At 39.5% G+C, this 18,034-nt stretch overlaps 1 protein-coding gene across 1 annotated transcript in view; it reads right to left on the reverse strand.

Annotated features, from left to right (window-relative positions):
* Positions 1 to 18,034, reverse strand: part of MDN1 (midasin AAA ATPase 1) — a 3,484,183-nt gene that overhangs the window by 413,569 nt on the left and 3,052,580 nt on the right. Inside the window, exon 87 of the mRNA XM_044071809.1 lies at positions 3,918 to 4,055. Coding sequence (XP_043927744.1) covers positions 3,918 to 4,055 — 138 coding nt within the window. The remainder of the gene's footprint in view (positions 1 to 3,917; positions 4,056 to 18,034) is intronic.

Raw genomic sequence — 18,034 nt, forward strand, 5'->3', positions numbered from 1 at the left:
ATCTCATGCCACCTAAGGGTTGGGTTGCATGCACACGTGTGTGTGGATAGCCAACACATGCCCTAACATGGCTGACTTCTCTAATGGCATGATCCTGCACCCGGAACTCAAGGTCCTACTAGACATCAAATACCTGCTTGATGCTCAGGTCCTGACAAGCAAGTCCTAAGGCAAGATAACCATGGGAGATCACTGATCCTTGACTGAATGATTTGTGTGACTTACTCCTCAGGACCAGGCTGGCGCCAATTATCCACAGATAGGGCAGATCAAAAACCTAGGATGCATGTTGCAGAATGGGAGCTGACTGCATGCCTCTCCCAATGCCAAGGTCTTTGATGAAAGATAAAGAATTTTTACAACTTGAACTTTCAGTACCTAAGGGTGTTGGAGACGTGCAGGTTTATGAATTTGCACATAATGTTTTAGTGCGCAATGAATACGTTGGGAAATATCTTCATCTATGGGATTTTACTGAAGTGACTGGTGGTGAAGCACCACCCAGCCAAGGACAGATCAACACATATTCTTGATGCCAGACTGAGCCATCTGGACCTTCTCTTTGAAAATTAGAGTATGTGAAACATTCAGCCCGGGCGACCCTAGAGAAGACCTTATCAAATGTCAGATCCTTAAGTTTCTAAGTCTAAAAGAAAATGACTATGCAAAAATGGAATTAGGTAAAGGCAATACCCTCCCCCCTTCCACAGAAGGCATACTATTTTACTGTGTACTCTGCACATTTCTACTGGCCAAGTCCACATTTGTCAGGAAGAAAAGTCAGAGGCCTCATTACAGCTCTCTGGGAGGCATGGTCTGACACAGCAAAATTAATTCCTCCTATAACAGAAAATTTTATAGCACTCAAAAAACATTACTGAGCACCAGTATTTGCAAAGGATTCCAAATTAGACTGGAGTGGTGGGACTATTAAAGCAACATTTAACAATTTCCTCTAAAAGGCACCACCACCAATGACTTCAGCAACAAATTATACTATTCATTGATGAAATGCTTCCTGCTTCTCCCTCACAAAGCAAGAACCCCCCACACACACACAAACACAAGAAAACATCAAACTGAAAAGACATCTTGTCAACTGGCCTCAGGAATGTGGTACAACAGAATATGGGAACAGATAACACATACAATGAGTCTGTAATTAAAAAAAAAAATTCCCAGACTTTTGAAACACTCAACTACGGTAGGAGGTGGACCTACTACAACCAAATGAGAAGTATCAGCAATGCTGCCTTTCACCAACATTCTGACAAGGACAACTCTTACTTCTTGTAAAAGGGAAAAAAAGGCAGTTCAGACATTCCTCTGTTTTTTCTTTGGACTTTCCAGTATGGACCTCCAACATTGCTGGAGAATGGTGGTATTAAATGTGGAAGATGAAAGTCTGGTGCCAGCCTGAAGTTTATGTCAAAACAACAAATGCACAAAATGTACACATATTGTGTGACCACCTTCTGCCTAGAAGCAGGTTTCAAAATTATCTTTTTCAATCAAAAAAGACATACGCAACTACAACTCTAGGAAAGACATCTAAAATGGAAAATAGAAGACAAAAATGTCCAATACAAACAGAGAAGCTGAGCTCTGACACTGCGATGCAAAAATGGGAGATAGACTACTCCCTTTTACAAGGTCTAAATCAACATTAGCAAAGTCCAAGTGTTAGAATAAAAAGGCCATACTCTGAAAAGGTAAAATTTTGCGAGGACAAAGTCCAACACAGCTCACAATACGATGCTAAGTTCATTACTAATGGCATGTTGTATTACAAATCTTTGCTGATAAGCCTTCAACAGTGAAAAAAAAATTAACAAAGAAAAATATTCTTTCAAATATGAAAAAAAAAGCACCCCTCACAAGTGGGGGATGCTTATTATAGTCACTATTATGACTGGAATATCTAATCCTCTTTTCTGGAGTGGAAGCACACACCAATTTTCTTGTGCTTCCTGACAAAACATCTTGTGTGACCTGCTTGCTATGCTAACAATACTAAACAGCGGTCTCAAAATCTTGTCAAAAAATATTTGTAGTCTAGCCTGAGGGGTGTTACTGTGGTCTAGCATGCCAATCTTTTCACTCAATCAAATTTTTGTAAAACAGCTAGAGACTTTTCACTGTTGAAACTGGGAACTTGTGTTGACAATCTGAAGTCTTGCAAGTTCATATGAGTGAAATAAGACTACACACATTCAAACCAAACACTGATAAAAAGAATTGATGCAGAAGTGTTGTCCTCATTAAAACATCATCTCATTGGTAATAAAATAGCACACCTGGGACAGGAATTCTGTGATGAAATAATTGCTTATAAACATCACAAAGAAGCTCAACCTGGTGGCAGGATGCTCAAAAGAATTATGAACTTACTGGCTGAAACTTCCATTGGAACTTACTGAAGAAAATTAGGAAAGGAACCAATGTAATGGGAGCAAATAAGTAGATAGGGAAAGAACGTTCGAAAGACATGCATAGAAAGGGCGTGTCTTCGTTGAAGGTTGGGAGTCAAGCTGGCACCTCGGCACCCGTAAAAAATCTACTGCCAATCATTAGTGGACTGGAGTTGCGCTGTGGTGACCCCTAACTGGGAAATGCCGAAATAAGAACAACAAAATAGAGCAGTATGAGGCCAAGAAGTTGTTTGGAATGCTTTCCCTACTAGGGACTGATACAGTATAGGCAAAGAAGAGAGGCTAGGAGAATCATAAGTGAAAGGCCAGCACTGATGTGAGTTTTTAGTCTAGAACAGAAGTTGCTGTCAAAAAAGGAAATATCAGAAGAGCATATAAAAATGCACAATAACCAGAAGAATTAATTAGAGAAGGTCAGAAAGGACTAGGAAGAGAGACTGGAAAGGCAACTTACAAAGGAACAATGGGAGGAAATTTCTATGGCTCCTATATATATGCAATAATGTCCAGAAGGTGGAGGAAATTTCAATGGCTCCTATATATATGCAATAATGTCCAGAAGGTTTAGGATTTCTATTTGGAAGAGTTTGCACAGATACCAAACAGACCTCAAGAGAATTTTTCCTCAGGTAGCTGAGTAAATGCTGGCGGTGCCATGAGAAAGACAGAGGTAACTGGAAACATATTTTTTGGGAAAGTAATAAGTTGTTAGATCTCAAAAAATCTCTACATAGTACTTTGTCAGATATGTTTGAGGACTAAACAGCTTTATCTAAGGAAACTACTCTTTTGAGTTGAGACTTAGGATCTGAACTGCCCGTCACAACAGATTACTTTCTTTCCTATTAATATGTATGTATCTATATCATTGTTTTAACTGTTATATAATACATGTGTTTAGAAACATATATTACTTCCTGTATCTAATAGCAGTAAAATTCACATTCTACATTCCAGCCATTACATTTTAAAGTGCTAAATATGTTATCATTACATAAATCTCAGAATAGCAAAAATGAAGTTCTCCCTTCATCACTTCAACCATATTTCAGACAAACGGATCTGTTCACTTTTTCAATGACACCAGCATGATTATACAGCTATGAGCGCCATCATTCCTAGAATGTATTTGTGGCAATTTAGGATAAAGCAGAAGTCAAATTTCAAGGTAAATGATCTCACCCTGTTGAGTACGCAAGTTTCAGCTGTGCTTAATCAGCCTGATAGTACCCTGATAAATTGATATCATGATTGCTTAAGTCATTAATGAATCTATTAGGTATGAAGAATAAAGTCATTTCAGAGACATCTGCTGAACAAACAGATGTCATAGTAAAGAAATGAAAAAAAAAATCTCATTTTAGATGGGCAAGTGTTACCCCTGAAGCAAGTATGAGTAAGCACAAGCACATCTAATGAAGAACTTTTCAAGGGTTATATTTGTATTGAAAATATGAACTACTACTGCACTAATCAAATACCTACCTCATCAAGCTGCTCATGAATCTTCTCTTCACCATCCTTCTCATCTACAGAATCCTGCATTTTTTCCTCTTCGTCTCGTTTCTTATCATTCTTTCTTTCAGCTAGGTTATCATCTTTTGCAACAAGTTCAGATTCACCCTACAAAATAAACAAATACCAGTTATCAAAAACGCACAGCATATTCTGGTGTGGTAGTAATCATTTCATCTTTCTAGTTTTGTGTCTCAGTGTTACAGCCCTAATGACTGACTCAGGATCAGTTACTGACCTTGGCACTGCAGGATTTGGCAAAGGAGAGTGGGAATAACTAGCCAATGGCTGCTTGCCCAACTTGGGTGAAGGCTGGCTGCAGGACCCCTAGTCTGATGGCCACGAAAGCTATAGAAATGCACCAGGCAGCAGTGAGTAAGCCTCATGTAAAGACAAGCCAAAAACAAAGTCTGAAGCCAAGGTGATGTGTGGAAGCATACCTGCATCAATTAGCACTGAAATTACAATCCCCATTTAGCCAACACATGTAGAAAGTGTTTTCAGGGATAATGAGGACTAGCAACCTGAAACAGGAAAAACAAAAAACTGCCTACTTGCCTGGATGAAAATCTGAAACAAACACTCAACAATGAGAACTGATAGTCAACAAGTGAAAAGGAGAAAATGATATAGGAAAAAATGTCAATCATTTGCTTCAATTTTGTGAACATTATTGTGTTTCTGTGATTGATGAGCCAACCAGTGACTTCACAGGCAGAATACAGACAGGGAAGAATATGTATACTACAAGAGAAGCAGCAGTAGGCATGTCTAATGCTGAATGTGTTGTGAAGAAATACTACTGCATATTACACAGAAAATCTTCCCCACACACTGCTTAAACACAGTTATCTAGCTGTGCAGCTAATATACTACCACATAACAATAAGTTACATGCAACCAGCCCCGTGGCAGAGAAGTTTATTCTTGACTACTCACTGTAGGCCTATCCTACACCTAGTGGCACAGCACTGTAGGCCTATCCTACACCTAGTGGCACTGCAATGTAGGCCTATCCTACACCTAGTGGCACTGCACTGTGGGCCTATCCTATACCCAAGGGCTCTGCACTGTACTTTCTAGTCATGGAGGTGGGGTAGGAGGTTAGGTGTACAGAACAAAAATCCCCTAGAAATAAGGATAATTACAGCATAGCCAGCCCTGTCATTCCTTCCTGTAGAACTTTAGTGTGCATACTCCGCCTAAGTAGTTGACCCACACATTTTTTCCCCAACAAACATCTTTATTACATTTTCATATAATATAGAGGCAATCTTATAAATGAAAAACAAGCAAAATAACACAACTTTATTTGCAAACAGTATACATCACAGACAACACCAAAACAACTGTAGTTCCAATCATTATACAACACTTATAATCCAGCTAGTCATTGTCAGTTAAGCATTATATGGCTCATTCAAATCCTGCCTCTTAAACCTCTCTCCTGCTCTGCATATATTTTTCCCGCAATTCCCATTTTTCCCATGTAGTTTGCTCCTTCCTTTTTCTAAAGATCCCAGTTCCAGTTGTAGTGATGCTACTATATTCACTACTTCTAGTAAAATTGGTCTAGACTTTGATCTCCATTTTCTAATAACTGCTTTTTTTGGCAGCCACCACAATTAGACTCAGCACGGTTTACTATGTCTAGGCAATTCCAATTCTGTATCAACTCAAAAAAATGATCTCCCCAGTTAATCCAATCCACTCTGCCAGCATCTCCAACAGAGCAGTCTGCAGGAATCCCTGAAATCTGCTAGCTCCCACACTCCCAAAAAACATGTTCTCAGCCACCTCTTTCTTGCCCATCACACCTCCAACATTTGCTATCGACCTGAGAAAAAATTCTTTGGAGTCTACTTGGGGTATAAAAATATCTATGTAAACACTTCCAGGCAAAGATCCTAAATCTTCTAGATTTTTCTGCATATTTGGGAGCTACACATATATCCCCCATTATCTCTTTGTGAATTGCTTATCCAGTCTCTCTTCCCAATCCTTTCTAAGCTCCTGTAATGGATCCTTATAATTATCATGCAATATTTTATATGCTTTACTAATTATTCCTTTTTTTAACAGCAGCTTCTGTTCTATTTTCTATTAAAAACTCTACCAGTGCTGTTCTTTCATTCAGGAACCCCCTATTTCTTTCTCTTTGCCTATACTCTGATGTCAATCCTTGATAGGGAAGGCAATCTCTAACCTGCAGTCCAAATAAATTCTTGGCCTCTTCCCATTCTGTTACCTTTCCCTTTCTAGTTATTTGCTCCCAACACCTTGGCTCTTTTGCTAGTTTTCTTCAATACATTTCAGCCCCTTCTTGCCTATTATCTATATCCCTGACCACAGTCATCCCCATCAGCAAAATCTCTTTTCTCCATTCTCATGCTACACTGATTCTTAGAATACTCCCTGCTATTTTATGAATATAATATTGTGTATGATTTTTGTTGTTCTCCTTAAGAGCCTGCATCCAAAATCCCAATCTCTCATTTCTTGAGCTTCCTCCCTGTACCAGTATCATTCCTTGTCACTTTGAATTATAGTTTTCTGCTTGTGCTATGTATAACCGCCTTAAACGTGTTGCTCTAAAATACCCCCTCAAATTGGGTAATCCTAGTCCGCCTTGTTCTATTGGAAGAATCAGTTTATCCCAATTGACCCTTGCTGTTTTCCCCTCCCAGATAAAATCCTTCAACTCTTTTTTAATTGCTATCCACAGCTTCTCCTCTGGTTGATAAAAATATGCCTGACCTGTGTATAAGACTAAAGGGACTAAAAACATCTTAATGGTTTGTGTTTTAGTATCCATATCCATATAACAAAGCTTCCAGTTTCTCAATTTTTGTTTTATCTTCTGTTTAGTCTCTTCCCACATATCCTTAGCTGCCATAACAGTAATTTCTAAACCATGCTCCTAAATACTTCTGTGACAAAAGGATATATGGCCAACACAGCTAGCTGGAATTTTGTAAAAAAATTGTATTTGTGAACATAAATATGATTTATATAAGATGCTTGTGTTACAACTGTTTTAGAACTGTATGTCATGTGTATAATCAAACTAGTTTGTAGAGACGTGTTGAAAAAAAGTGTTTATGCCTAAAATGTATCCGCAGTGTACCTTACTGGAAGAGAAATGAAATGTACATGGACTATTATAACTGTTTAAATGTATACGTTAACCGAGGAAGCTGGAGGATTAACTTTAGTCCAGCAAACTTTAGAAAAACAGCTGAAATTACTTTTAGGCTATGCAATAAAAGATGGTATCTTTCAGTTTTCAATGCAGCTAGAGACAAGGAGTCTGTGCTGGGAAACTTTCTGTATTGTCTTTAGAGTGAACTAATTACTAGTCTTGAAATGTGGAGGAATGTAATTGTTGTATGACTTCCAGCCTCTGCCACAGATCTGAAAGTCTATGTATTTTTACAAAGAGATGCTAAATACTGCCAGTGTCCAGCAGTGGGGGTTTCACATTGTTAGCTAGGAGTCAGATGACAAGAATTGATGTCATTCTGCAAGTTATCCCTGCAGTAATATTTGAGATACTAATATGAGAAATCTCTTAGCGAGACAGAGCATTCTGTAGTCTGTTCTGGACCTGACAACTAGTACATCCATTCAACACATCTGCCTTGCTCTATTAGTAAGTTTTTAGGTCATAGTAATTCTCTTAGATACAGTCAGGAATATAGTGAAAATTAGTTTAGATATTTTTCTTTATTTCAGACTGTCCTGCAATGTTGTTTTAAATACCTCCTGTGGTTTTGAACTCTGATGTTACTGTGAATATATACTTAGCATTTTCTTGTTCTTTTATTATTTATTACTAAAAATATTTAAACCTTTCATTGTGGCTGTGTGCAGAAATATTTAAGTTTTGAGAGTACTTGCATATTTATTTGGTGACACTGTGTAGGCCAATCCTAATAGCCTTGCTCTTTGTCAAACTATCATTAATATTACACATTAAAATTAGTCACCCTTTGTTAAGGGCCTTAAAGTAGCTGATAAGGGGTTCTGGTGGCAGTAGAAACTACCTTATAGTCTGGGCAAGAAGGGGCATAGCTAGTAAACCTGTGCCAGCCTTTCCCAGCTGTGTGTGTGTGTGTGTGTGTGTGTGTGTGTGTGTGTGTGTGTGTGTGTGTGTGTAAATTAAACCTCAAAGTGAGTGAGAGTGTGTGTCAGCTACTTGGCCAGGGACACACAGCACTGGCTGGACAGAGTGTCTGTTGGAGGACTTAGCTTGGAATCCCGGCTAAGGACTCGACTCTATAGCTATGCCAGTGGGGAGTTTATTGGGGATCTGAAGAAAGGGAAATTGCACTTGATGTAGAGAGCTGCATCTGGAAATAGTGTGTCTGTACCTTATTAGCCTCTCAGTTTACACCCCCTACTGCTGCCAGTGGCGAGGATTGAGGCTCCTTGATTACTGGTCAAGTGGTGAGTTATCACATGCTGGTTGTCAGTGGTGGGATAGTCACAAATTGGGATTCAGTGGTGTGGATATTGAACTCCTGTAGCCTGTAAACAGTGGTCACTAAAGAAAGCATTTGTACTCTCAAGCAGCCACACAGTAGACATTCAGACTTTCATATCACAACAGTTTTATTTATTTTTTGTTAGTTTAGTTAGTCAGGGAGAGCAGGCAAGGATGTCAGCAGAGGATTATGGCAAGCTGATAAGGAGCCAGTTGGCTGAGATGTGCCAAGCCAAAGGACTGGTGCATGCCAACCTAACTAAAGTGGAAATGGTTGCAGCCTTATTCACAGCTGCATCAAAGACCAACACCCAGGAAGAAAACCGAACTGGCCTTGGACATGTACAACTCTCATAAAATGGACAGTTCAACTTTGCCTAAGAGGACTTAAAAATCCATCTGGAGTTAGAGAGACTTGAACTGGAAGCTAAATGTTTGGAAATAAAATCAGCAGAGAGACTGCAGCATTTGGAGGCTGAAGAAAATGAGAGGCAGAGGCAACATGAAAAGAAGACGCTGACTTTTCACCAGGGTCATGGAGGTAATGGGGAAGGGAGTAACTGAACCCCAGAAGCAACAAAGGTTAGTAAATTTCTTCCACAATTTACAGAGGGTGATAAATTTGATAGTTTTATTTATATGCTTGAAAGGGTATGTAAACAATATAATGCTGACCAAGGGTTCTGGGTATGGTTCCTGACCCTCTTACTCCATGGTAAAGCTGTAAATGCTATTTCTAAATTGCCTGATACTGATTGCTTAAATTATAATACTGTTAAAATTGTTTTATTAGAGTGTTTTAAGTTGACACCTCAAACTTATAGAAAAGGTTTTGTGAGCATAGACGCACTACAGATGGAAGTGTGTCTGATCTTCTTGCAGAGTTAAGCACTTATTTTCGTAGATGGGTGAGTGGGTGTCGGGTCACCACTTTTGAAGGGCTGGCACACCTTTTGGTGAGGGAACAAGCCCCTAGCACTTTGACTGAGGAGAAGAGAATCTGGTTAGCAGACAGGGACTGTAATACCGCAGATGAGTTGGGGAAAAAGGGAGACCTATACCTAGCAAGCAGGACATCATTGCACAGAAAAAGGGATACCCAATGCTGGCTCATGGGTCTAAGGAAACACATGGTGGGCAGCCTAAATCACCCAAACAGAATCTGCCATTAACAGCGGAAGCCACTTGTTCAACTACACAGCCAGGTTCAAGGGTTAAATGTTTTAAATGCAACCAGTGGGGCCATGTAGCATATAGTTGTCCATGGAAACAAGGTAGGGAACAAAAGGTGGGAGAGCCAGGAAGTGGGAATGACAGGATGCCCGCAGTAAGTTATCTGGAGACAACAAGGGTACCAAACTACCACAAGACGTTATAGCTTATCTTAGTATGGAAAACAGGCCACTGCTAATAGAGAGACAGCTTCTGACCTAACCATTATGAAACCTGAAATGGTTAAAGAGGAGCAATACTAGCTTGGGCAGTCTACTCCAGTCAGAGCTTAAGGAGGGACCTCATTCCAAAATACCTTTGGCTAGGGTTCACCTTGACTGGGAGGATGGAAAAGGAAGCAAGCAAGTAGGTGTGTTTGAGGATATCCCTTCAGTTGTCCTGATAGGGAATGATTTTGATAATGCAGTACCTTGTGTGCATGCAGTGACACTCAATCAGGCTTGGAAACAGGCATGTGGGTCTTGTAGCCTGGGGGGACCCAGACAGACCGCACACTTGAACCCAGGGCTGGTGAGATGGCTACTTCAGGGAGGGAGCTACCCTGTAGCAATGAGAATGAAGGCGAGCCTCAGCTGCTGGTGGGTACTGATGTTCCCTTGGACAGAGTGACTGCAAGGCCAGAGGTGAGTAGTAGTACCCAGGCTGACAGCGAGACACCGCTGTCAGAGGATACCAGATGTCCTGTGCAAGGGGAGCTGGAAAGGGTTACAAAGAGAGAGTTGAGACAGGCTCAGCTCTTAGACCCTGCAAGGCCTGAGAGGTAGACGGGGAGGTGTCTGATTCTCAAGGAAAAGGAGAATCTGTATACTGGGAAAAAGGGTTATTGTATAGAGAATGGACCCTTAAGGGAGGGCTAGAGGGTGAGTGAATACAGCAGTTAGTAGTGCCCAGAGCTTACAGTCTGGCATTTCTAGCCATAGCCCATGACATTCCTTTTGCAGTTCATATGGCCATAAAGTGTACCACGAAACATATTACACAGAACCTTTACAGGCCTGGGATTTCCAGGGTACTACAGGACTTGTGAGCATTGTCAAAAAGTAGGCAAGACAGGAGAAAAGGTCAAAGCTCCTTTGGTGCCTTTGCCTGTGACTGAGTAGCCATTTCAGAGAGCAGCTATGGATATTGTGGGGCCTCTGAGTACCTCAAGTTCTACAGGGAAGAAGTATATCCTAGTGGTAATAGATTATTCTACTAGATACCCCGAGGCAGTGGCTCTGTCCTCCATTGAGACAGAAAAGGTGGCAAATGCTTTGTTAGAAATTTTAAGCAGGGTATGTTGTTTCCCAAAAGAAATACTGAGTGACAGAGGTACAAATTTCATGTCAGACCTGCTGATTTATCTGTGGAAGCATTGTGGGGTGAAGCACCTAAAGACCACCCCCTACCCCTCCCCCAGGCTAATGGTCTGGTGGAGAGGTTGAACTTTACACTAAAGGCATTTGCAGACCAGTTTAAGAGGGAGAAACTAGCCCTGGACTGACTGTGGTCTCTGTGTGCTCTTAAGGGAAATTGCACTTGATGCACAGAGCTGCATCTGGAAAATACTGTGTGTGTGTGTGTATACCTGTCACATTTCTAATGTACGGCCCCCACTGTTGTCAGTGGAGAGGATTGAGGGTCCTTGATTACTGGTCCAGTGGTGGGTCATCACAACTTCATTTCATCATGTCCCCATAAATATGGATATTGTTGGACCAATTTGTGTGTAGGTACATAACTTACCACTATTGCCTTTGTTTTAGCAAGTTGCCCCACACATTAGTCAGCTGTGTGAACACCTACCATCACATTACCTTAACAGGGATGTCTGCAACATGCTGATAATGTCTTTATGATGGCACACATAAAGCAGCTATTCTTTCGGGTAATGGTTGGGAGCCTCAGTGTTCCCCTCCCCCTAAAAGGTATTGAAGTGGACACTACAAATTGCTAAGCAATTGTAAAGCAGTTAGTTTTCTGCTAAACTTAATTAAGTTTGCTCCCAAACTATTAACTTAATCTAATTGCACAGGAAGGGAGGAAAAAAAGAGAACCAAGATTGACTCTGGGGAAAGAATTAGAGGGGTTTGGTAATATAGAAAATAAATACACCATCTGAAAATAGTAAATTGAGAACGGCTTGTTCTTTTGTAAACAGTTTATGGAGAAGAGGGGTGACCAGTATGTGAATTGCATGCATACTGCACTCAGAGATTTTAAATATTTATAATGTTTTACAGATGTATAGTACTTGTAGTTAAACACTGCTTATGGAAAGCTAACCTAGCATCTCAGCAAACAGCACAGGACAGCTGGCTGATAAACTTACCACTTCTTCCCTGAAGCGGGCGTTCTGGTGTAGTTGTTAGCAAAGAATAAAGGCACTTCAGTGAGTGTGGCAGGCTAGAAAGTTAATTCTCTCTCGCTCTTTCCTTTTCCATGTGATCATTAACAGTATCATTTCACCTGCAGAACTGCGTAATCTACTCAGCAACTGTAACCCTTCTGTATATGTTTTCTGTCTGTAGAATCTGTTCTTCAAAACAACAAAACACTTCACCATCCATTAACACAGTTGTGAGTGAAGAACTATACTAGTTATCCTACTGACTGATTTTTCTTCAAATATACCATCAATGTATGCAAAAACAGTAGTACAGATTTAACTATTACTTGTGTAATACACAGATTTCCACAGCTGATCAGGCATCACAAACCCCCCTACAGCTGATAATACTCAGACTTGTCACTGCATCACTTTTTTTTTGAAAAATCTAGCATCCCTTACAGGACATTTGAGTCCAAACCAATAACAGCCCTGACCATCAATTTTAAATTAGTCCACCCTACTATTTCTCCCTCATCTACCACACTGTATGGATCTAGGTTATCTGAGATCATTCTGGCACAATAAAATAGTAAAGAAGTAATTTCTAATGCAGATACCTATGTGATAACTCAAGCATCTGACTTATTTACACTGAGTATGGCCAAACTGATAACCCAATGCCATTACATGTACAAGACCTGTTCTCCACCTAAAACTCCACCTACTTCCCGCACTTTTTGAATCCAAACACGTAACTGCAGACAAACACATAAGGCACAACCCAAGTCATCATAATATACACACAATTCCTACTGCATCAGTCTGCTACTCTGCAATACTTTAACAATTGTCAGTCCCTCTAAATAATTCTTACTTCTTAACCATAGATCCCTTTCTTTTATTTCCACCCTAATTTTAAACTCCACTTTAATTTTATCTCACTCCTTAGCTATATTTTCAGAAGTAATTTCTATTCTCTTTAACACCTCCTGAATAATCTCCACTACCCATTCTTTAAATTCCTCTCTTTTCAACAGATACGTAGGAAACCGCCACTGTCTCACTCACTACCATGTGTTTTTATTTCAGTTATTACTGGCGCATGATTTTAAGTAGTTATTGGGTGCTTATCAAGACCTTCAAATGCACATGTTCCTGTGAAATGTAAATTCTATCTAGCCTAACCCAGTTTATATATCATTGGGAATAATATGTAAATTTCACTCCGAACTGATCCTGGGAACTATCGACCTATTAGCCTGACGAGCCCGGTCTGCAATGCCATGGAATGTATCATCATGGAACTAAAACACAAGACAATGGTAACCTCCAAACTCTGGATCCCACCCAGTTCGGGTTTGTGAAAGGCAGATTATGCCTCCTGAACCTGATCGACTTCTTTGAGGCAGTCACCAAAGCCGTGGATGAGGGTAAGGTGGTTCACACAGCCTATTTTGACCTCGCCAAGGCTTTCAACACCACTCCCCATTCTGGAATTATAGCTTAACTCACTAAACTAGGTATAAATCCCTACGTCACAAGATGGGTTGCCAACTGGCTCAATGACAGAACCCACACTGTAAAAGTTGTATAATCCAAATCTGACCTCAAAGCAGTGACAAGGAGTACCACAGGGTTCTGTTCTGGGACCTCTCCTGTTTGGTATCTACTTCTCTGAAGTACAGGCTAACACGGAAGGCCTCTGGCTAACAAAGTTCGCAGATGACTGCAAACTAGGAGTCATAATCAAGTCCCCAAATGATGTGGACATCCTACAGAAGGGCCTCACTGAGACAGATGTCTGGTGTCAGAGCCATGGCCTCAAGCTCAATGCCAAAAAATGCAGTGTCATCCCCTTTAGCAAAAACTCTGTACCCATGAACTACCACATAGGCAGCAATCTACTTAACACCTAATGTGTGGTAAGAGACCTTGGGACCCAGGTGGACAGTAGTCTCTCCTTTGATAGTCACATCGCCACAGTAGTCAGGAAGTCCTTCTACGTGGCACACCTCATCATAAAAGGGTTCTCATCCAGGAAAAGGGGTCATTGTTCCCCTCTACTCGACACTCATTAGATCCATTATAGAGTACAACTCCCCTTTTGGAATGTACCTCACAAGACATTGCAGCAGCTGGAAAGGCCACAGATGTACCTCACAAAGAGGATTACTGGCCTCAAACAAATGCCCTACACTGACCGCCTCAAAAAACTCCAGCTTTACTCCGTAGCATATCGCCTACTCTGAGGTGATCTCTGCCTAACATATAACGCTATGTCAAACCCAGAGCTGTTGGACATGCTACACCTAAAGAAATCCCAATCCCTCCGAGCTACATGCTCCAAGGACCTCAACCTTGTCACCACAATAAACAGGACACTCTGGAGGGATAGATTCCTGTCCCAGAGACTTCCTATACTCTGGAACAAGCTACCCATCTATGTCAAGCAAAGTTCATTAGCACTCTTCAAGAAAAGTCTTGAGTAGTGGATGGGAAATAGGAAATACACCCCGGGGATCACTTCTGTGTCTCTGCTGGACAATGGCAAAGGAAAATAACTTTGGGTTGCGTAAGCTATAGAACCTTGCTGGCTAGGCTTACGTAGGCCCTTGGGCTGATAGCCTAGTACCTACCTATGAACTCTTATTACTGAATTCACATCTTCCATGCCAAATATTTTCATAAATATCTTCAAAAATCGACCCTCCTTTGTTTTATTTTCCCTTCTGGGCCCCCAAGATACATCTTCACTGCTCCAAATCAAATTGCTGTCCCCATCTACAAGTAATATTCCTTGCTGAAAACTGAATATTTCTCACAGATTTTTTTAAGCTCCATTATACCAGTTTTAGGTGGAGTATAAATACAAGCCAGTGTAATCTTCCTCTCTTGCCAGTGGCCCCTTAGCACTACAACTCTACCATTATCTTTATTGCCTATCATTATTGGAGCTTCTCTTGCAATTAATACAAGTACACCTCTTTTCCTCTCTCCCAAATATTCCACTGAATTGCTATCCTGAAAACCTTTATCAAATTCACATGCTCAGTTCTTTCCAAGTGTGTATCATGTAACATAGCTATTTGCATTCTACATTTTTAATATAGTTCACTACTCTTTCTTTTTTGCATTTATCTGTGAGACCACTGACATTTAACGCATTACAGAAGAGATAACAGCTTTAAAATTTTTATTTTACATTTGTTGACTCGGATAGTCCAACTGGATACATATCCATTTTCAGTGAAGGCCCAGAGAGAAAAGCTCAGAGGAAAAGCATACAGTGAAAGTAATGAAGTCATAAAATAATTGCATTTGACATTCAAGTTACATATGTAGATAGAAGTAAGTTATACAGACACTCACATTTTGAAAACACTTGAGAAATTACTGAAACAATTTGTCAAAGTATATAATTTATAGAGAAAGGGCTAATCAGGATTAGAACAGGGACATAACCAATGAGTTTTAAAGTACTGTCTGTGACTTTTTTTGAATAATAAAAAGTTATTATTCCCACCTTTTATGTATAACAGCTTTTTTTTTAAATGTCTAGTTCTAGTTTGTGTGTTACATGCATACATTGTTTGGAAGGTTGAACGTTTACATAGTTGTTTCCTGCCTTACTCATTTGAGCCTATGTCACATTTTAGAAAACTTTTTGTTTTATTGAAAGCCCTCAAAAAAACAAACAAACCCCAGTACCCTCCAAAACCTATTAATTTAATACTAAACACACAAAACTATGTACATCTTAAAATACTGACATTTTACCCTCCTAATAGGAACAAATGTCCCAAACTGACAGCCACACTCATAGGCTTGAGTTAACCTAAAATAAAGGTTATCCATGCTAAGACACATGGTTGCAGCCTGTGTTTGTATTAAGTGATGTTTCTGCCTTATCTTTATAGCTCTCACAGCTGAAAAAAAACATGAATGCTTTCAGAGAACATCATCTCCTAGCAGGTTTCGATTTTCTTTTCCCCCAGCCAATCACTCTCCACCAAAATGCAACCAATTTCTCATTATCAGATTGCTTCCATGGAGACATGAGAAACAGGTAGTCAATTTCTCTTTACCAGACTGTTTCCATGAGGGCCAGATCTGGAATTGCTACTAAGTATACATTCATTTGTTAAAAAAGCCTCATAATGTTCAATATTTTTTTCATTTACTTGCTTTCTCTTAAAACTTGTTAGAAAATAAATCTCAGGTCCTTAATCAAGTCATTCTCCGATGTAAGAATGAGAAAAAGCTCATCAATTCCTCTCCCGTCATGCTCCTTCAATCAGGCGTATATCTTTTCCCTTTACATTGCAGTTCCCACACTTCTCAAAACTGGAGAGAGAGAGAAGGGAGAAAAAGGGAAAAAAGAACAGCAGCACCTATTTACAATCTCCATTACACTAAAAAACTTTACAGTATGCAAAGAAAACCATAAACCACAAAAACAGTACTATTAACTCATTCACTCCAATGGAGCTCAGGAAGTTTGCACTGTAATTTCCAATGGATGAATCCTAAGCCTTTTGACAGAATCAAATTATGCCCTCACATTTCAAATAAATGTTCATATCTCTGGAACAATAGAGATTATGAAAGAAGTGAAGCATAAATGGCAAACTCTTCAGCGGTAGTATTCTTTAGGTTCTAGGACTTAAACTGAGTTTTATAGGCCATAGTAAACAGTAACTATTACATTTGTAATATTTTGTAAACCATTTACAATATTCTCTGCAACCACTCAAGTTACACACATACTGTCAGCAGCATTTTATTCATTTAGCTGACAGCTTTCATATGAGGCTAAGGAGATCTATCTGTGTTACTTAGCTATTGAGATATTTAGAAAAATGTGAAAATTGTATCTATATAAATTAATATTACAAAAACAACAGTTAATATCCATTTACCTGCACTAGACAGAGGTCAAATATTAATGCAGTTGAATAAAAAGATCCATGACTCGATAAAACCACAGCTTTATTGTAAATGTAGAATCACTGACTTAGCGCTTTCACCCATAACACTGGGCTTCTTCAGAGTCAGTTACACTCAAGAAAATCAGGACTTTTATAGTCCTAAACAGGCAATCAGCCAATATAAAATAAATCCATTAAAATTAATTATCCAATTAACCACTTAACCCAGCCCCTGCTGCAAAGAAAAAAGACAGCACAAGAAATACTGTGATAAAACCACATATTAAAACAGAAGAAATGGTTGTTAATAAACTGTTTCATGTAAACCCCTTTGGTGAGTACTTGTCCAAGGAAAATTAAACATGTAATCATCTGTTAAATAAACTGGGATTTATGTTTCAAAACACATGCAATAGAAATGCTTTCATTAATGCCTGGTGGTTTTGTTGCATCCAGGTGCAACTGCCATAGACATTCTCTCATTTCTACTAAGGTTTTAACATCACCTCCCATGTCTTTTTTGGGCACCCTGTCAATAACAAAAAAAAATAAACTTTTTGTAGTTGCCACACATCTTACTGTGGTTAAATAAAGCACTTGTAGGCTTCTTGTTTTTATATCTCTGTTATGTTCCAAAATACGTAGCCATTATTTACGTGTTGTCATTCCTACGTAAAATGCTGGACATGATAGACAGGTGGCTACATATACTACCATGTCAGTATTGCAATTACAGTACCCTGAGCAGTTTAGTGTTCTTTTTTTAACTGTGTGTTCATAAGGTCCTTCATTAATAAACTTGCAAATACTACATGTGCCACACTTACCCCCATCCATGAGATGTTACTATTAGTTGTCCCTACACCTCTTTCCAACAGCTCTTTCAAGTTGGAACCCCTACTGTTAATGAATCTCGGGCTTGGATCCAATACTTCTTTTAAGTCTGAAGGAAATGCACTGTCCCATACTGTCGGGATAATGTTCTTAATTTTCATACTTGAATCATTATAATCTAGCACCATTGCCATAGAGTTGTAAGTAGTAAGCGTATTGATCTTAATACAATAAAAAAAATTTAAATTGACACCATTCCCTACTCAGGAATTATAGAAAAACTCACCAGCCTGAA

This window comes from Protopterus annectens, chromosome 1.part0 (genome assembly GCF_019279795.1).
Source record: "Protopterus annectens isolate FY-2018-M chromosome 1.part0, PAN1.0, whole genome shotgun sequence".
Lineage (NCBI taxonomy): Eukaryota > Metazoa > Chordata > Ceratodontiformes > Protopteridae > Protopterus > Protopterus annectens.